The sequence below is a fragment of the Zingiber officinale genome, chromosome 9B (assembly GCF_018446385.1).
Source record: "Zingiber officinale cultivar Zhangliang chromosome 9B, Zo_v1.1, whole genome shotgun sequence".
Classification (NCBI taxonomy): domain Eukaryota; kingdom Viridiplantae; phylum Streptophyta; class Magnoliopsida; order Zingiberales; family Zingiberaceae; genus Zingiber; species Zingiber officinale.
This window is the reverse complement of record NC_056003.1, coordinates 120,365,191-120,386,863: the sequence shown is the minus strand read 5'-3', so window position 1 is coordinate 120,386,863 and position 21,673 is coordinate 120,365,191. Positions and strand designations below refer to the sequence as shown.

The 21,673-nt window shown below is 34.2% G+C and overlaps 1 protein-coding gene and 1 long non-coding RNA gene across 3 annotated transcripts; one reads left to right on the top strand and one right to left on the bottom strand.

Moving 5' to 3' along the window:
• Window positions 1-1,890: 1,890 nt before the first annotated feature.
• LOC122024531 (thiamine pyrophosphokinase 1-like) lies at window positions 1,891-7,336 on the bottom strand. 2 transcript variants are annotated; one of them, XM_042583185.1, is made up of 6 exons: window positions 7,088-7,336; window positions 6,898-6,994; window positions 6,313-6,385; window positions 5,896-5,997; window positions 2,558-2,834; window positions 1,891-2,432 (listed from the first exon to the last, which is right to left on the bottom strand). In XM_042583185.1, the coding sequence occupies exons 1-6, from the start codon at window positions 7,215-7,217 to the stop codon at window positions 2,311-2,313; spliced, it is 801 nt and encodes a 266-aa protein (XP_042439119.1). In that variant the 5' UTR covers window positions 7,218-7,336; the 3' UTR covers window positions 1,891-2,310. The 2 variants fall into 2 exon arrangements, with proteins under 2 accessions (XP_042439119.1, XP_042439120.1); XM_042583186.1 differs by having other exon boundaries at window positions 2,558-2,807; window positions 7,088-7,333.
• A 9,422-nt stretch (window positions 7,337-16,758) lies between these two features.
• LOC122024901 lies at window positions 16,759-17,614 on the top strand. Its single transcript, XR_006123524.1, has 3 exons — window positions 16,759-16,878; window positions 16,970-17,130; window positions 17,252-17,614. It is a non-coding gene; the product is annotated as an uncharacterized LOC122024901 (long non-coding RNA).
• Window positions 17,615-21,673: the final 4,059 nt, after the last annotated feature.

Below are 21,673 nucleotides of genomic sequence, written 5' to 3'. Positions count from 1 at the left end.
ATTTTATCCCACTCATTAACTATTGTATTGTAATACTGTATTCAAAGAACGACACTATGTATAAAATTTTAAAGAATAACAGTACTATTATATTTTAAAGAATAATATTACTGTTACATTTCAAAAATCAATATTCATACTATTGATTTTTAAAAATCAATATTACTTTAATACTAATTTTAAAATTACAGTATTAAAGTGATGCTAATTTTAAAATTTATACAATATTAAAATGATGCTAATTTTTAAAATATAATACCGTAGTAATATTTTTAAAAATTTAACATCATAATACTGTTAATACATAACCATAGTTATCGACTGGAGTGTCTATGAAAAATCTGAAATTTAAGTATATCCATAATTTTAAATATGTCCTTTAATCAATTGTATAAAAAAAATTCTTAAAATTTCTAATAAATTTTTTTTTTTAAAAAAAGAAATTACTAGAAAATATATGGATTCAATGCACTACTAGAGTATTTAAAAAGATCAAATTATTATTTTTTTAAATTCTGATGTGATGTAGTCGACATCTGACGTGGGGACTAAATCAAGTGGGCTAGATTTGTCAAGTTGGCGGGTGATCATTATCTATGTTTGATTCAGGAATCAAAAGTCGCAAGCAGGAAGGACCACAACAGCAAGTCCACATTTTAATTTTGTTCCATTATTACTGTAATAAAAAATGATTATATTAGTTGACTAAGACATGAAAAAGATTTTTATTCTTAATAGTATGTGTCTTAATAATATGTGTATCTGGGAAATTGATCTTTTATTTTATTATAATATATTTGTCATTCTCAAACTAATTGGATATCCCATGCAGAAATTTTTACTCTATTATTATTCATATGTAATCTATCACCCGCAACATTAAAATCAAAGCAATGATTTCTCTCTTCATTAAAACTGTATTAGTTATTTTCTTCAGGGTTGAACTAAGTCATTGGATCTAATAGGGGAACTTGAAGTTGATCCACACCCTCAGATCAAGTGCGAATCTGACCTGATTAGCACATGCGTGCTTCCAACCGTTAGATTCTAAGTTTTGCCTTCCCTTTGCTAGATCAAGGGCTGAAGTGATCAAATTTGTGGCCTTTAGAAGTTTCAGGCATCTAAACATCTCTGTTTAACTGACTATTATTTATAGTTTAAATCTCAGCTACGACGTATTATAATATATTTTCTTTTATCGAAATAAAAAAATTGTGATGTAAGTCTTTGCTCCCTCTTTCACCCTATTTTGTATCCTAGATGGCCTCTAGGGATAAACAACTATAGTTGCCAATTGTTCCGAGAACAAGTCGCCAAAGGATGTAAGGGTAATGTCCGGGGGATTGCCCTTGGCTTTAGAAAGTACCATAATAGGAAATGTGACCTTGCTTAAAGCTTCTTCTTCATCTGCCACCAGAGGATCACTCATTAGCCTTTCAGTGAGTCAATTTGAGATTAACCTAGGAAGACTTTGTTTCAATATAGGGTTTGTCTAGATTGCTTAAGCTTGCATAGAGATTAGCCAAAATTCAGCGGTTGTGAGAATTAAGATTTTGTTTTTTATTAAGCATCTTTGACATGGTCAGTTATGTTCTTGACATAGACTTCAAAGGAGATGCTATAGCAACTTTGGTGGAAGCATACCCAAGACTTTCTACCAACATAGATGATAGTCGACTAGGTTGCAGCATTGAGTCTAATTATCTCAAGCTGTAGATGATTTAGAGTGAACCTCCCCAAGTGAGTCAGGTGGTTCAGTTCCCATCTAAGAACTCTAGAGGGTTTAGGATTTATGATTTAAAAAGGTTTCATAAAATGTAGGTTGAAACCTCTAGTGAAATGTCCATTCGAGACTACCTTTAATGATGAAGAACAAAATGCAACAAGTGAAAAAATAATAATAATCCAGAGAAGCAAAGTTAATACAATCAAGGAGTGATACATCTACACAGTTGTTACAATGGAAAACAACTAAATTATCTACAGTTCAATAAACACAGTTGTTACAATGGAAAACAACTAAATTATCTACAGTTCAATAATACAGGGCAAGGGGTCATTTGATGGATATGGGACCCTATAATAATCATTTCAGGCTTTTTTTTTTAAAAAAAAAAAAAAATCTAAGAAACACCAAGACATTACTACAAATCACAAGCTTTTTTTTTTTAAAAACTTATCAATGACTTATCAAACAAGGTAAAACCTACAAAATTGCTCCTTTTCTGTTTCATTCCTAAATGATATAACCTAGTGTCACCAGATAAACAGCTTATAATCACCAGAAAAACAGCATTCAAAAGATGTCTCTCAAAAATCCTTTTTAATAGAGATAGTCCAAAGAAGATCTGTATCAGACTTGACAGTAATCGTGTCTTCGCGCACAATGTTTGAAGTGCTTATCAAACCGCCAAAGCTCATTCCTGTGTCAGCTGCAAATAAACCATGACCAAGCCAAATTTCCATTAGAATTTAGTTAGATGCTAATCCGTATTGTGGACTTTTTGGTCATAAGAAATGAAATAAAAGATTAAAGGATTAATGATCAGATAGTAACTCAAATCCCATTGCAGACCAGTGGTAGTGGTGCTGGCAGATGGTGCACCTATAGGAACCAATCCACAATGCGGGCCTTCTACTGATGACTGGATGTGGATCTCGTGGCAATGCGTCTTTGGAAGAAGTTGGATCAAACAATCATCTGAAAGAAGAATGATTCGTATGTTTGAGAACTTGTACAATACGTTGATGTTTCCAGCTTCATGATCAAATCTTCCGCCAAGAGCTCCAGCAATTAAAATGCAAAACTGTGATGAGTATGCGGCTTCAGTCAGCTGTAACAAATTGATTCTAAGAATAGATAGGGTTACTAAGATATTGAAAATTTGCACAAACTACTAGCATTGACTTGAAACAAGTACAATTTCCTCAGTCTCACTACACAAACTACCATGGACTTGCTCAAAAGGAGAGCTTTCATAATGTTAGTATGCATCTCCATTTGTATGAAGAGAAAATGAAGGCCAAAATACAGGATACTCATCACAGTAGTTAGATTGTTTATTTGTTCTGGACAGGCAAAAAAAAATAGTTTAAGTCTTCTAGCTTTTGATCTCATGAGAAATTTGATGAGGAATTAAATTTGAATATTTATGACAGTTTCTTCAAGGAATGGAGGACAGCTATTAATGTAAGAACCTTGCACAGTTTCAGACTCGTTATCACCAATATATGATATCATTCATTTTATAACAAACACATGATTTACATGGAACATGATCCAGTGCAGTAAACAACCAAGCTCGAGAGATGAGTATATGAATGTGTTTAGAAGGGTATAGTGACCCAAGTAAACTCGTGTTTAGTAGGATATGGTGGGCCCGAGGAACTAGCAAATAGAATGGTTCTATTCGGGTTGAGTCGACTGGCAGTATGAAGCCATTGCTACACGATAACAATCAGATTGCAAGAACCAGACAACCATCAGCAAAACAGTCAACTACTAGCAGATGAGAAACAATGTTGGATGATTGAAGGTTATAAAAGAGAAGCTCGTTGGAGTCTTCAAAGTTGGCGAAAATAGGGCTAGTTAGGTCTTGTTAGAACTTCTCCAAGTGCTCTAAGCTTTCATTGTAATCCTTGTAACTCTTAAGCTTGTAACAAGTTTCTCCACCTTCAGTAGTTGATCAAAAAGAAGAAAGTCAGTAGTTTTCCAAGCGGGGTCCATCGGTTGGATCATAGGTCGTGGAGTAGGAGACTATGGGTTGCTTAACCATTTGCGATTCTGGTAAGTGTGATTCTTATTTGTGTTTTCCACGTTACTAATTGTGCTTGTAACCTTGCAATGAATAGCAAGAGAAGATAGAATCGCATTTGTAGGTAACAATCGCTATTCCACCACCTCTGGCTCCAGTATCTGATGTAACAAGTGGTATCAAAACGTGACTGACTTCGGAAGGACTAACCACTGACCAAGCAATAAAAGATGGCCAAGATAGAGTACAATCCTCTACTATGTTATGAAGCCTTTGTATTTTGAAAGAGATGGATGGGAGTTTGGCTCTAAATGGATTTTGAAATGGTGTACACATCGAAAGAGGAGTATACATGGCCTTTGGATAAAACCGGAATGAGAATTCGAAGAAATGATTGGCCGGAGCACCATATTGAGCTATATGAAGGGAATAAGAAGGTTTGAGATTCCTAATATCGGAGGTGCCCAAGAGGATGTTGGACAAGATAGATGAGGTGTGAAAAGATGTAAGGGACCTATGGAAACAAGTAATGAGAAACCCGAGAAAAAGGAAAAAGGTAAAAATCCAAGATTATGAAATTAAAGAGGAAGTGGAGGAAAGTGAAAAGAGATATGAAGCTCCACGAGAGGTAGAAGAGGAAGAGATAGAATTCCAAAAGTTGAGGTAGCCAATGAGGATTTTAGGCCTTCTATATTAGATGGATCAAGTGGGGAACCATCTAACTCTTAAAGGAATGAAAGATAGTCCATGAAAAGTAAAGAAGTCTTAGAGGCTCAAGTCTTGAGTACCTCCATTGGCACCAAGTCAAATAAGCACATTTGTGCTATCTAAATTAGATGCCTCGAAGAAGAAGAAGAACCATATCATTTGGTTCACATGTGGAGAAGAGGGCCATTACCATACAAAGTGCCCAAAAGAAAGGTGAGGGAAAGAAGAAGCAAGGAGATGAAAGAAGAATGGACTCATGCTAAGATAGAGACAAAGGTAAAGGAGAAATTATACTCTCCTAATTTGTATTTGAATTCAAATTCTTCTATGTATGGGGTAATACTTATATACATTTACCCATGCATAATTTTGGCATTAGGTATTATGATAGGCTAGAGTAAATTTTACAATATCTCAAGGACTAGAATTCATGATAGGACTACTTTACCTAGGAAGAGGCAAGTGAAAAAAGGGCCTAGGTATGTAATCCAAGAAAGATAGGCGCGTGCCTAGGAATAGGTCTAGGAATGTCCAAAATGGACAAAAGAAAGACTTACACTTGAGAATGATTACATAAGCGAAACTAAAGGATAACACAGCAAATCTTAGGAATTTGCTTAGTATGTCTCCGGGAATGTTAGCCTTCAATCCCGCTCTAACTTCTTTTACAGCTTTTGGTTTGGTTGTTTATTGTTGTTGATCAATCCGCAGCAGTTGACTAGAATCTTCAACAATCAACTGCTCCACTTTTATCATCAACATATCTAACCATTATCTCATCAAACAAGCCATGCTAGCATTACAACATAGTCGATTGGAATTTTCCATCCGACAACTGAGCCATGATCGATTGATGAGATAGGGCATGGAATAGAAACAATAGGGTGTGGAATAGAAACCTGGGGGTCGAACCATGTTAAATCATTTTCAAAAATTAAAAAGCACTATTCACCCCACTCCTCTAGGAAGGCACTATTCTCAAAGATGGCTTTAGTATGAGGCAGAATTTGAGGCATTAAATATTATGTTTTTTTACCATATTCATGCGGTAACCGTTAGTTGGATATACATAGTATCACGATAAGATACCAAATATAGAATTACTGATGTGGGACTAAGCTTACTGAATCAGTAACACTTTTAATTTAATATCTCTAACATTTCCCAGTGATGTATTCAATTTATTGTTTTCTTATATGTGGTGAACTTGCTCAGAGAAAAGGTATTATTTCATTCCTTGCCTATGGAAGGCATGTGGTTAGCATTCAAAGCATGAATTCATCAGCATGTGCTAGACATTTACTAATTGATGCATCAAGTTATCAATCATAATAATGAACAAGCATCTAATCATAGTAATTTGTGATACAATTATGATCATCAGCTAAAATATGTGGAAATAAGAAAAGAATTAGGCATGCTGGCTACTCACATTTGACTTAGCCAATTCGTCCATGGAATCACAAACATAATTAACACATTTGTGTAGATCTGTGGTGTCCTGGTCATATGATACATCCTCTACTTTGACACCCTATAAAACAAACACACTTTAATGTCATTGAGTAACATTTATTAGCTCTGCAGGGAGTTCTTATGCTAAACTATGCAACAGAGGAATCATGAACGAAATTACAAAATAGAATCTCTGTATACTCATATGCATTGTTTTGAATTTATAGGGCATTGTAGTTTATATAGTCATTATGCTTAGATATATTGTACTCCAAACAGCATGAGTGCATTATAATGTTTAACTAGAGCTTCCTATGATAAACATAAGGTTCAGTATCTTTCAGTAGTGATAAAATGTTAACAACCATGATATGACAACCTTAAAAGAGATTACCATGTTAACATAGAATTCCTTCACTTCTGGTCTTATTGAGTCCATGTCACCCCTAATTATGTCTGGTTTGTACCTTCAAAATGAAATATAAAATCTCAATAACTTAGTTAAAATTGAAGAAAATTTGGCTAAGGTAGAGGTGCAGCGAAAATGGAAAAGTATATAATATAGAAAGAGGAAAAATCACTCTTCCAACTATCTGAGCTTATATCACCATTAGAATCAAGTAAGTACATTGGTGCCTTATTATTGACATTGAGAATCGAGATTTATAGACTTGGCCAAGATTCAGAAGAAAAGACAAATGGCTGTGAAGGAAAGAAGACAAATAAATGGCCATACTTCAAAAGAGTTATGCCCAATTATTCAGGATAATGTACTTTACAATTCAGTTCAACTAAGTTCTGCGACGAACTAATTCTTTTTAAACTACAAGCCTTTCACTTGAGCTACCAAGCTAGATCTTGGTCTAAGACTAAATAAGACCAGATTTTCAGGAAGTGAAGATTTAATTGGCATAAATTGAACAGAAAGTTTGAACCTGAAACAAAAAATTTCGAAAGGATTGATATATAAAGCCCTAACCTGTGCCGCACTTCCATCGGATCTATCTCAGGGAATAAATTGGGCATGCCGTCATACACACGATTCGCCCCTCCATCGGCAAAAACACGGAGCTTTGCTGATCACACACACACAATAATAATAATAATAATACGAACACCAACGGAATCCCAAGGCGAAGAAAGAGGAAGCAAAGGGGCGAGGAGGTCACCGTGGCTCCAAAGTACGGGCGCGAATCGAGGGAGGCGCTGGTTTAGAACGACGAGCGCGTAGGAAGGCAAGCTGATGTCGGGCGGCGCAGGAAAGCGAAGGAAAGTGGAGGCGTGCCTCATCGCCTCCATGACCGACCGGCTTTCCGTGAACTTGCGCAGCGGTCGTATACGTGTTTGAACGACCGCGTCTCTCGCCGGAAGAAGCTGAAGAAGCGAGATTTGTTCGATTATTTTTCATGTCCTCTTTCATATTTATTAATTACTTTATCCAAATGCCTTTGACTCGTTCAATTATGTCGTCTCTATTATTTTAGTAATGATGAATTTCTATTCTCCAAATAAATAAATTGTGCCTTTTTTGAATGTTTCAAACGAGAGAACAACATCTTTTAACGCAATTTCTAGGCTGGCCAGAATCTGACGGACCGGAAAATAAATTTATTTAACTAAAAAAGTAATTAAATATTATTAATAAAAATTAATTAGGTATTTTTTTTATAATTATATATGATAATAAATAAAAAATATATATAATTGACTCATAAAATATAATATTATTTAAACATCTTTAAAAATAATCCTAAAAATTTTAAAAAAATATTCTAATTCATCAAATTCTAATCATCCATTTTAGATTTAGGCAAAAGTCAAAGTCTGCCCAACATTTTTTTTCCAAATTATCAAAGGTCGTCCTATTTTATTTTTAAATAAAAAAGCATAAAAAAATTCAAACGCTATAGTATTTTTTTCCATTAGTATTTATTGTTTAAATTCTAAATTTGGTTAGACACATTGTAACAGTTTCAATTTAACAGCTGCTATAACATATATTTTCAGATTTATGATTTCGTAATTATTAAAATGGCATATAACTCTGTTTATCTACTAACTATGAAATCATTATTATAATAATTACGATTTCATAACTGTTGTAGCATGTCCGACCAATTCATAGTTTATATGAAAAATTTAACTGAGAGATAATAATTGGAACAATATTTGAAGGATAGGAGAGTAAATGTAGGAGTGAGCAAAAATTTAATAAAATCGAATTAATCGAACCGAACTAAACCAACCGAATTTAGAAATTCGGTTTGGTTAATTCGATTTTCAATTTTTTAAAAAATTTAGTTTGATTTTGATTTTTTAAATTTTATAATTCAATTAAACCAAATAAACTGAATAAGAATATTAATTTAATTATTTTTATTTTAAAATTAATAGGAATATTATTAATTAAATAAAATATTGATTTTTTCAATTGAAATCGAATCAGGTTTTAAAATTTTGGTTAATTCGGTCAAAAAAAAAATTGAATTAATCTATATTTTATCGGTTCGATTAGTTCAATTTTCGTAGAAAAAATTGGTTGATTCAAAAAAAAATTATTTGTTCGATTTTTGATCTATTTGGCCTAGTCAGTTCGATTTTAAGCGGTGATTATCAAAATAGGAGCTTCTATGTAAAAATGCATAATTTTGGGATTTTTATTTTAGGTATGATACGGAGAGAATAATCTTTAACCGCGTCAATAAATCTAAGCATGTAAGGTACTCAACAACTTGAGCACCTCAATTCTTGGTCGAGCACCTTAGCTCGAATGCTTAGACATTTAGTTGCATTAGCATTTAGCACCTTGTCGCCTCATCAACTCTAATGGCTCAAACTCCCTTGCTAACTCGGTAAACCAAATCTCTTGTGTGATTCAGCCACTCGGGTCTCCGTGCAATATGACACTTGAGCTCTTTAAAATAGGTTGGACTCATCTACCCTGACTCAACCATCACCCTGATCCCTTGTTGAATTGGCCATGCTGGGCTGTATGTATTGATTCACAACCTATAGTGACAAAGTAATTTATACCTTATGGGAAGGGCGGTTAAATCGAGAAGTGAGACCACAATAGATAAGTGGTTACAGATTTTAGAGAAGCGTAGGCACAATCTTTTTATGCATATTTCTTATGAAATGGGAGGTACGCAGAGAATAAGGCTACTTGGAACTCTCAATTTTCTACACATCGATATTTTTCTTCTCAAACCACTCTTGGTGTCTTAAGCATTAGGGGGTTATTTTGCCCGTTGCAAATAATATTAATAAACTACCTTTAGTTTTTTTCAACTCGAAGTAGTAAGAGCAGGAGATGTTAGAGTGTATACTAAAAGTCTAGCTTTTTGTATAAACATTTATTTTAAAATAAAAATCACATTGATCAAATGTCTATAATTATGCTAAGTGTAGTTGTCCATTTAATTTATATTGTACATAACATGGTGTGAGGAGACACAGAAGATCATGTTATCAGTTCCTTATAAATTATAAATAGTTGCTCACAACCAAGATGGAATGAGGCAAACCATTGGAATAGTTGTAATGTAATTTGGTATGAGTTTATCTTGACTATAAAGTTACACCAGTACACTCTGAGTGTATTGAGCAGGACCATTTGAGGTTGTTCTTTTTATACTGACTGTTAAAAAGAACAAGACCTCTGTTATTATGGAGTATGTACTCTTAATCATGATATAATAACAAGCACGTATACTTAATATTTATTTCTTTAATTTATCAGAGGGTGCGATTTAGTTCGTTAAATCAATAGGTCTGATAAGTTGGAAAATGATATTATTTATATGGTGTGTTGTTGATTATAGAATGAAATTGTGCCCTAGGAATCTAGGTTGACGATGTCCCCTTGAGGAGCTCATAAGGATTGTCATATAAACCCTGCAGGTGGATTTAGTCTGACATGACAATAAGGTTGAGTGGTACTACTCTTGGAGCAAGATATTAATTAAGTGAGTTGTCAGTAACTCGTTTAATTAATGGACATTCGATATCTTAAACACAGGGAGACTAACACACTCATGATAAGAAGGAGTTCATATTGTAATATGGGATTGGTGCGGTAGTGCGATAATAACTCTTTAGTGGAATGAGATATTATGGATGAACTTGAGTTGAGTGTTCGGGGTGAACATGGGAAGGTCAAGCTCATCGGGAGACCAAAATCAATTTCTCCTCTCGGTCCCTATTGTAGCTTCTTATTTATAAAGCCTTATATCCACTTAGAGCCAAGCTTCTTACCCACCTTATGGTGGCCGGCCAAGCCAAGCTTGGAGCCCAAGCTAGGGCCGACCAAGCCAAGAATTGGAGCCATGTTATATGGTCGGCCAAGCTTGGAGCCCAAGCTAGGTGGCCGGCCACATCACATTAAAAGGGTATTTTAATTTTTTTTAAATCTTTCCTTTTGTGGAAGTCATAGTTTTAAAAGAGAGTTTTTAAAATTTTAAATCTTTCCTTTTATAGCTTTCTACAAAGGATTAAGAGAAAGGTTTGATATCTTTCCTTATTTGTAGTTACAAGAAAATTTTTAATTTTTGATAAAACTTTCCTTTTTGGTAACCATCCACATGCTTTTTTAAAAGAGATATTTTAATTTATAAAATTTTCCTTTTACAATCAACAAGGGATTTAAAAGAGATATTTTTTAATTAAAATTTCTTACCGGAAACAAATAAGAAAGTTTTAATTTTGTGTTTAAAACTTTCCTTGTTTGGAGCACAAGGAGGTGGTTGACCATGACAAGAAGAAAGGGAAGTTTTAATTTTTTGTTTTAAAACTTTCCTTTTTAGTCATTGGCAAGGAATATAAGGAAGTTTTAATTATGTTTAAAACTTTACTTTTTTACCAAGACCAAGGATTATAAAAGAGATGGAGGGGTGCCTCATGAGAATAACACATCTTCTATTTCTCTCTTCCAATCCTTGGTGGCCGACCCTTGTCCTTTTCTCTTCTCCTTTTGCTTTCTCTCTTGGTGGCCGACGACATCTTGTGTGGAGATCTCTTGGTGGCCTGTTGCTTGAAGGAGAAGAAGAAGAGAATGAAGCTCTCTTGTCTAGCATCCCTTGGAAGTTAGTTGGTGGCCGGATCTTGGAAGCTTTGGAAGAAGCTTGAGTGTATTTCATCTTGGAAGATCGTCGCCCACACGACATCCAAGAGAAGAAGAGGAATACAATAGAAGATCAAGAGGTCTATAAGTTACAAAAGGTATAACTAGTTATTAGTTTTCCGCATCATGACTAGTTCATCTTTTGTATAAATCTTGAAAACTCAAACATAAGAGGTTAACGGTTGTAAGTTATCGTTTTTGTTATCGATTTTATTGTTCGATTTCATGTTTCGATATTGTGTTTCTATTGAGGTCTCTATAGTTAAACCTAGTTTACTACAAGAAGTTAAATATCCGATTTCTTTGTGAGGCTGTCTAGGAAGTGGTGGATGATCTCATACCCAAGAAGGCCTAGTGCCTCGCCATGTTTAACCTGGAAGCCGATCTTTGAAATAGATATTTGATAACTTTTGTAATATGATTTAACTTAGGAAGATCACATCGGTTAAACTTGGAGTAAAAATGTTAAGTATTGTTTCCAATCCAAGTTTAACTTCTGAAGGACAATTTGAATTAATAATGTTAAGCATCGTTTGCAATCCAAATTTAACTTCAGTAGAACACATGGGTAGTTAGGATAGTTCTATGCTTGTACAAATTTTTGTACAGGGGAACTAAGACGGTATTCCGAGTAGCAACCAACAGGAGATTCTCTAGAAGTATATTCAACAGTTCAATCAAGTGAATTCAAGGTCCCCCTCGCCAACTTAGGAGGTATTAACTAGTGTCTTCTTATAGGCCTTAGAGGAGAGGATTTCTTTCAGTTCGTAGTGAAGAGACCTCTGTGCAATTATAATGAGCTCCTCAATCGAGCAGAGAAACTATTAACCTAGAGGAGACACAATGATTATGGCAATAATAGAAGGTGTTGTCCACACAATCAAGATGAGTGAAAGGCAGGCACAATATCACCTGCCATTCTGAGCCGATCTCTTGAAGCCTTTATTACCTTACACACCACTCAATGTATTAAAGGAGAGGGCTTTATAGATTTGTGTGGAGAAACACAACTATTAAAACTCTTGGATATATCGTCGGAGATATATATGTTGGTCTGGAGAGGTCGGCTGGAGGAGGAGGAGGAGGAGGAGGAGGAGGAGGGGGGATAGCTTGTAATTAAAAAATTATCTCTTACTTTTTCTTTAGCAAGGATGCACAATTAATTAAGCACAAATAATTAAAATAAACAACAATATAAAAGGAAAGAGGTACAGAATTTAATTGGTTACAACCTAGGTGATTGTTAATCTAAGACAGATAAAAAAACTCTAAAATATTTCCTTCTTTAAAGGCGGAGAAGCCTGTTACACTCTTTAAAACTCAGAAAAAGACTGAGTGAATTACAAAAGTTGTTGTTCAAGTTGTGTTTGAGCTAGAGGATAGACCCTTTATTTATAGTGCTCATAACACTTTTTACCATTGGCTGATGTGGCAACCGAGGCGCCTTAGTTAGCATAAAGGCGCCTCCATGTCAACAAATCCTATCTAGTGTAATGCCTCGAACGGTGCTTTGTCGCAACAGGTCTTCTGGTGGGGAGGCGACTTCATTAGCACTGAGACACCTCCACTCCTAGCGCTGCAATGTTCCTAGGACTGTAAATGAACCAAGCATTCGTGGACAAGCTTGGTGTTTAGCTTGATAAGATCTTGTTTATGTTCGTTCAATATATACAAGATTAATTAAATAAATAAGCTTAAATAACTCGTTAAACTAAACAAACAAGCTTGAATACATATGTGTACAACTCATTAACATTCGTGAATAATATTCGTGAACAGCATCTGTGAACAATGTTCAAGAACATTATTCATTAATAAAGCTCTTTTTAATATATTAAATAAATAATAAAATAAATAAATAAATAAGTTTAAATTATCAAGTTTAATAACCAATCAAACAACTAAAAGTTTCAAACAATCAAATATGATTGAATTAAAAACTCAATAACATCTAAACGAACCAAGCTCGAACCAAGCTCAAGCCAAACTTATATTGAGAGCTCGATAATATCTAAATGAACCAAGCTCAAGTCATGCTTCAAACAAGCTCAAGCTAGTAAAAAATAAACCAAGCTAAGCTTGAACAATCATTTTAAAAACTTGATTCATTTTAAGCTCGGCTCGGCTTGATTACCTTATCAAACAAGTTTGAACACCCCAAAGCTCGACTCGGCTCGTTTACAGCCCTCAACGTTCCATAGTGAGGCATAGAGGCACCTTGGTTCTATTTGAGGCTCCTTCGTGCCTCATATTTTAGGCAACTAGTCCGATGGCCAATATCCTTGTTGACCATCTGCTTTCGCATGCCTGGGTGATCTTTCTGTTGGAGTGTATACTGAAAGCCTAAGCTTTGTAAACATTCATTATGTATAAAGAATCACATTTGGTCAAATTGTCTACATTTATTTGTAGTTGTTCATTTAATTTATATTGTAGATAACATAGTATGTGGTGTCACATGCAGAAGATGATGTTATCAGTACCTTATAAATTATAAACAGTAGCTCACGACCAAAATGGAAAGGAACAAACCATTAGAAGGTTGTAGTATAATTAGTTATTAGTTTATCTTGACTATATAATTACACTAGTACACTTAGAGTGTATTGAGTAGGACCATTTGAGGTCGTTTCTTTTATACTGACTTTATAAAGGAACAAAGACCTCGGTTATTATGGAAGTGTGTACTCTTAATCCTAATATAATAACAAGCATATATATTTGATATTTATTTCTTTAATTTATCAATGGGTGAGATTTAGTTCGATGAATCAATAAGCCCGATAAGTTGGGAAATGATATCACTTATAGTGTGTGTTGTTGATATAGAAGGAAACTGTGTCCTAGAGATACTAGGTTGATAATGTCCTCAAGAGGAGCTCATAAGGATTGTCATGTTAAACCCTGCAGGTGGACCTAGTCCGACATGACAATTAGGTTGAGTGGTACTACTCTTGGATTTAGATATTAATTAAATGAGTTGTCAGTAACTCACTTAATTAGTGGACATTCGATATCTTAAACACAGGGAGACTAACACACTCATAATAAGAAGGAGCCCAAAAATGTAATTTGGGATTGGTGCGGTAGTTCAATAATAGTTCTCTAGTGGAATGAATTATTATTGATAAAATTAAGTTGTGTGTTCGGGGCGAACACGGGATGCTTAATTTTATCGGGAGACCAAAACCAATTCCTCCTCTCGGTCCCTATCATAGCCTCTTATTTATAGAGTACTATACCCACCTATACCTACCTTCTATACCCACCAATAAGGGGCCGGCCAAGCTAGCTTGGGAACCAAGCAAGGGCCGGTATTAGGTGGCCGGCCCCTAGCTTGAACCCAAGCTAGTGGGGGCCGGCCAAATTAAATTAAAAAGGAATTTTAATTTTAATTTTTATTATGTGGAAGAAATAATTTATTAAAGAGAATTAAAATTAAAATATCTCTCTTATAAAAGATCTACAAAAGATTAAAGAAAGAGATTAGATCTCTTTCCTTATTTGTAGATTGGTGAGATATTTTATTTTCTCTTTAAAAATTATTCACATGTTGTAAAATTAAAATTATAGAAATTTCCTTTTATCAACCATGAAGAGATTTTTGAAGAGAAATTTTATTTTTTAAAATTTCCGGAAACAAATTAGGAAGTTTTAATTTGTTGATTAAAACTTGTCTAAATTGTTTCCCCTTGATGTGGCCGGCCAATATTGATTAAATTGGGAAATTTTATTTTATTTTTCTCAATTAAATCATGTCAAGGAAATTAAGGAAATTTTATTGTAATTAAATTTCCTAATTTGCCTAGGCCAAGGAATATAAAAGAAGGGGTGAGGGTGCCTTCATGAGATACAACCTCTATTATTCTCCCTCTCTTATTCTTTGGTGTGGCTGGCCAACATCTTCTCCCTTTCTTCCTCTTTGTGGTGGCCGAAACTCTCTATTGCTTGGAGCTCTTGTGGAGGCCGGATACTACTTGGAGAAGAAGAAGAAGAAGGAGAGAAAGCTTGCATCTCTTGGAGCTTGGTTGGTGTTTTTCTTCTTCCTTGGTGAAGCTTTATTTTTTGTGGCCGAACCTAGCTAGGAGGAGAAGAAGGTGGTTGGTGGTTTCTCATCTCGGAAGATCGTTGCCCACACAACGTCCGAGGTTAGAAGAGGAATACGGTAGAAGATCGAGAGGTTTTTCTACAAGGTATAACTAGTAATTTTTCTTTCCGCATCATACTAGTTATTTATGGAAATAATACCAAATACAAGAGGCTTACGATTCTAGTATTTCGAATATGGTTTTCGATGATGTGTTCTTTTGTTTTATTTTTCCTTGTGATTTGATTGTTCTTTTCGGTTAACCTAAAGTTATTTTAGGAAATTAAATATTAGCTTTCTATAAAAGGTTTTGTCTAGTCGGTGGTGGTTGTTCCCATATCCAAGAAGGTCATGTGCCTCGCCACGTCAGTACTGGGAACCAATTATGGAAATTAATATTTAATGGAATTAATAACTTAAGGAGATTTGGGTCGAACGTGTTAAGTTCCGCAGGAGATCCAAGTCAAAACCTAAAAGAACAAATAGATTAAGTTTTGGATCAAATGTGTTAAGCTCCTGATCCAAAATTTAATTTAAAAGAACACATGGTAGCTAGGAAAAGGTTCAGACCTTTGTACAAAATTTTTGTACAGTGGAACCTATAGGTTTTCCGAGTAGCAACCAACAATTGGTATCAGAGCTAGGGTTTTGCCTCTGTGTATTTGGTATTAGGTTAATTATGCACATGTCATACATAATTTAGGCAGGTTAATAGTAGGATGTGCTAACTTTGTGGATGCAGGATCCAACTATTATGGCTTTTAGTTATTATGTGTGTGATTGGACCCTTGACATGTCAAGGGCATTTATATGTGTGTGCATGATTGTATTTAAATACAGCAGGAGCTGTATTTAGTTTTATTAGGATTTTATTTTTTATCTAGATACATGTACATTCCTTTTATGGAATATAGGATCAAAATGTAAAATTCTATTTATGTTGCGGATCGAATCTTGCAACGCGTGGAACCTTCTAAGGACCAGAGGCGCAGCGGAACTAGGAGCAAGATGGATGCGACAGCTAGACCCGGTGGCGGTGGCCAAATATGGCAGCAGCTTGGGATGACAGCACACGGAGGACAACTAGAGACAAAAGCCATAATAGTTGAAAATTAGATTTTCTATTTATTGCTTTTATATTGTGCTGTGTGTGCATGTTAGTTTACAAGTTTAGTAGGCTAGCATAGTTAAAATTCCTCATTTATAAATAACTAAGTGGGAGAGGGATTTTTAAGTAAATCTCATGGTCTCCATTACTGGTTTGTAGGTGATGCAAACAAGCTTGCGCGTTGGCTCTGAGTGCCTTCCTCCATAACAGATGAGCTTGTTTGCGGATCACTAGAACAGACTTCCATTTTTGGATGACTATAGAAAGTTAATTAAGAGTGTGTGATCTTCCCCAACGGAAGGGGCATAATCTTATTAATGGACTTAGTCATCCTTCCCTTTATACTTAGTCAGTACTTATTGTATGTTTCTACTTTTTTTGTTTCTCTTCCTCTTCTTTGAAGTTATCATATTCAAATGATATTTTTCATTGTTGACTTGGCACCAATTTTAGGATAAGTACCTTATAGCTATTTCTCATTGATGCACCTTACTTTCTAAGAAAACTCTTGCTAATGCTTGCAGGAAAAGGGGATTGTATTTGCTTTATCTCAAGCTTCCTATGGTTCCTGCTTGTTGTTGGGCTACTGGACTTATTTTCTGCTCTCCCGAACTGTTAGATATTCTGATCTTTTTCCCTTTAGGTTTGACATTTTCATTTGCAAGTTCTATTATTGATAATTATTGTCTCTTTAAATATAATAATTGTTGAATCTTAACCTGAAATGCTGTCAGAATTTCAAACTTTTACTTTGACAAATATCTTCTGAAGATGTGCTTATTGTTCACTGGGCAATCTTTTCAAAAGTTGATTCTACAAGAAGGGGAAAAGATGGTACTAGTATGGTTGGATACACCATATAACCAAGCTGTTTATGGGCTAGTTGATAAATTAGGTACTCATCTACTTGATAAAAAAAACTAAGTTCCTTGACAAGCAGGTCTAGTACCCATTGTAGTTTTATTGAATATTTGAGATCAGTATATAAGCTGCCTTTAAACATAGCTATAATGCAGGAAGTCTAGTTGTGAGAATGATATTTTTACCTTTTGAGGAGAGCTCCTTTTCTACATTTGCCAAGATGGCATCAGGTCAGCATTTTCAAAACTGAAATTGTCACTGTATTTTTTTTCTTGAGTACCTCATCAATGACCATTTTTTCCCATTATATTGCGATTATCTATGATCTAGATTTATATAACAAAAAATCATATTATTCACTGTCCGTTGGTTCCTTGGTGCCTCATCAATTTTTCCAGTTGAGAGTTCTCTACTGGAATGGATCCTTGGTTCTTAGGGCCTTGTGTTCTGGAAATAACCTTAGGAAATTACATATATTTGATCCTTAGTACCCATTTTGATGGGAGTTCCATATTGTGCATGTTCAGTCCTTTGGATTTAATTTAATACTACTGTAGCACTACTATTTGCTACTCTAACCAAAGATGGTATAAGATCATATAATTTGATACCTCCAAGTTTTCATTCTTTTTTTGTTTTCATTCACTTATATTGGGCAGTAGAGTTGATGACATTATCCATTATCCTTGCCTCTGCCAGCAAGACAACTCAGAAATGCATGAACTGCATACGATTGATAAAAGTATCAGTTTCAATTTTATATCATTGATAATGAAGATGTGCTAAAGGTCTGGAGCACATATTGGTTTGTTGCACAACTATAATTTATCACTATTATGTTAATGATTTTTACAAATAACTTAGTTTGCTCCCATAATTATTTCTATCCCGCTAGCTTGTTAGTTTTTTGCGGTAAGATGAAGAAAATTTTAGGTGGCCTTGTTGCCAACCTTGGCTTCCATAGGTTTCTTCCTGTCACATAGACAATTCTCAAGGTTTTTTTTTTTTACTGCTTCTATAGTATTTTAGTCGCTATTGACCAAAGTTTAAAATCTCATACCGTGTTGGAGCTACTTTATGACTATAATAATATAATTTGTATATTGTGTTGTGTTAACACTTTGGCATGATTCCAAAACTAAACTCTAATAGGTTTTAATCCTATATTCCTCATCCATTCTTGTTTACTATCAAATATGCCTTTAACAATTTTGAATACACAACAACTATCAAACCTTTATCCCACTAAGTGGTGTCAGCTATATAAAACTTCCTACGTCATTAGATTCTATCCCCTACTATATCCTCATTTATATTTAAAAGAATTTTACCCAATTTTATTGTTGCTAAGCAAGTCTTCATAGTTTTTCTCTTTCTTGATTAATGTCTGTATTTATTATGGTCATATATCACCTAATCTGAGCATTTATTGATTGCCTATGTATATGTTTATATCACAATTTTCTCATCTAATGTTCTCATTTTTTATTTTATCCATTTCGTATATTCGCACATCCACTTTAACATCCTCATTTTTGCGACTCTCATCATATGCTAATGTGCTTGCTTGATAGTATAACATTAAACTTCATATTACATAATCGTTGTTTTTTTTTAACTATTAAGTTTTGGAGGTGTCTTATGATCACAAAGAACACCTAACACCCTTCTCCATTTCAACCATCTTGCTTGTATTTAATGTTAAACTTCATGTCGACTACTCCATCCTTTTGTAAAGCAATCCTAGATACTTAAAGTTCTCAATTTTATATAACTTGTTCTTTCTTATCCTACCATTTCCTTGCTACGTCTAATATTATTAAATTTAAATTTTATATATTCACTCTTTACTCTACTAAGCCTCTTTTACTTCTAGTGTTTTTTTGTTATGATTCAAGCTTAACATTTACTCCACGTGGCTCACCAAACAAAACAATTTCAACCGCAAACAATATGCACCTTGGTAATTTATCTTGGATGAATCTAATGAGTTTATAATCTATAAAAATATATAAATTTAGAGTTGATCTTTGGTGAAACCTTATCTTTATAAAAATGCTTCGGTTGATGTGTCTGGAGTCTTGACTTTTGTCATTGCATCCTCATTTTCAATATATGTTATACTAAAATCTTTCTTTTTTATAGTTCTCTGCATTATTTTCTCGAAACTCTGCCATAAGTTTTTTCTAAATCAATAAATATAATATGTATGTTTTGTTTATTTGCTCGATACTTCCAATTGTTTTTTTTTATACTTTTCTATTAGTGGCCTGGGAATATATAACTTTTATCGTTGGCCTTTCATGCTTGAATCTAAATTGATTGTTTGTCTCCTTGGTCTTCTTCTTTAATTTGTTTTCAATCACTCTTTCCCAAAATTTTATCTTATAACTCATTAGCTTAATGATCCTATAATTCATACAATTTTGTAAATCTCCTTTGTCTTTATATAGGGGACTAAAGTTCTTATCCTTTGCTAATCTGACATTTTTTTCGTTTTTAATATTAAGTTTAATAATTTGGTAAGTCATTCAATACCTTGTTGCTCTAGACGATTTTATACTTCTATTAGAAAGAGCTATGACTTGGTGAAGATATCAATAATTTGATCTTCTGCACAAATCTGAGAGATAATTGTTGAGTTGTCATACATTTTTGAACAAAATAAAAATCAATTTCCATATGTTTTGTATCTGCATGAAAGATTGAATTTGTTGTAAAATATATGACTCCAATATTGTCATACTAAATTTTTAATACAACTTTGGACGCAAGTTCAGAAAGAAGTGATTGAAGTCAAATAATTTGACGTTGTATTAGCTATAACTTTGTATTCAGCCTCGGTGCTTGAACAAGATATTGTAGGTTACTTTTTCGAATTCCATGATATAAGGTTTCGTCTCGGAAATATTGCATATCCACCTTTGAGATAATGAAGTATTCTTCACACCTTCCTAATTTTATTGAGTAGGAGTATGCATGAACTGACAAGCACGATTTAAAGTAATATCAGGTTGTGTGATAGTGACATATTATAAAGCTTCAGTAATGCTTCGATATATTTGGGGATCAGACATAGCAAGAGAGGATGAAGATGTAGAGAAATTGTTTAGAGCAATTGGTGTGGAGACCAAACGTGCTCCATCCATTTTCACCCTTTGAATAAACCAGTAATATATTTGTTTTGAGAGAGGAGACATCCTTCATCATGTGGGTCCTTCATCATGTGGGATAAGTTTAATACCAAGGAAGAAACGAGCATTCCTAAATCTTGAATAGGAAATTTTTAATTGAGAAGACTCCCCTTGTGATCATTGATAGTTATTAAAATATCTTCCACCTAAATAAGAAAAAAAATATCATAGATCCATCATTATATTTGTAGAATAGAGAAGAGTTGTCTTTAATCCAGAAAATACTTAAGTTTGTAATCAATTAGATAACCTATAAAACCATGCACGAGAAGCTTATTGAAGACCATATAAGATTTCTTTAGTTGATAAACATGAGATGAAAATTGTGGATGGATAAACCCAGGTGGTTGCTCAATAAATACAGTTTCGTCAATATGACTATGAAGAAATGCATTAAAAACATCTAATTGTTGTATAGGCCAATTAGAACTAAACTATCGATAACAATAATCTGCCAAATGTAATTTTGATGAGCTAAAGGTGTCATTGAAGTCAATACCAAGTTGTTTGCTAAATCCTTTAGTTACAAGTCAAGCTTTGTGCCATTCAAGAGAACCATCAGCTCGATGCTTAAGACGGAAGACCTATTTAGAGCCCATAACATTCATAGAGGGAGTGTGAGGAATTAGACTCCATGTTCCATTACGAAGAAGTGTATCAAATTTTGTAGTCATTGCACTATGCTAATTTGGATCCGTGTTTGCTTGTAAAAAATAAGTTGGTTCAACATATTTTGAAGAGGCCACTAGAGCTCGTGGAAGAGGATATTGGGTTGCCATTGGTGGACATCGTACATAGATGTCACTTAAGGGAACCATGCGACAAGGAACATCATCATCCAAGTCACTTGTTAATGGAGATGATGAAGTAGATCAACGGACTTGCATTATCTTAGGATCTAGAAATAGAAAACATATTATCTTTGGCTAGTTAGGCTTCCGAGATTGGACATGGAATGGGTTCAGAATATTATCCCTTCTGCATCTTGCTCTTGTTGAAGTAGCCACTTGAGGTGATTCCGATGGTATAAGGGAATTATTATAGAGCTCTAGAGCAGGACTTAAGATGTCATCACTTCTGATATTAATATCTTTTCAAGTTGAACAAATCAGATGTCTTAGATCCGGTACAATATTAGGTGGTAACACGAATGTGCCACCTGTAGCTAGAGGATTGAAAAATCTGCTGAAAAAGGGGATAGAGACTCATCAAAAGTAACATGTCATGAAATATATAACCGTTCAGTTGGTATATGCATATTACTATAACCAAGAAGAGTACATAATGATGAACGAGAATCAAGTTTGCGTTTAGAGTAGGGGCGTAATTGCGGATAACATGCACAATTAAAAAATCGAAGAAAAGTGTAGTTTTTCCAAAGGA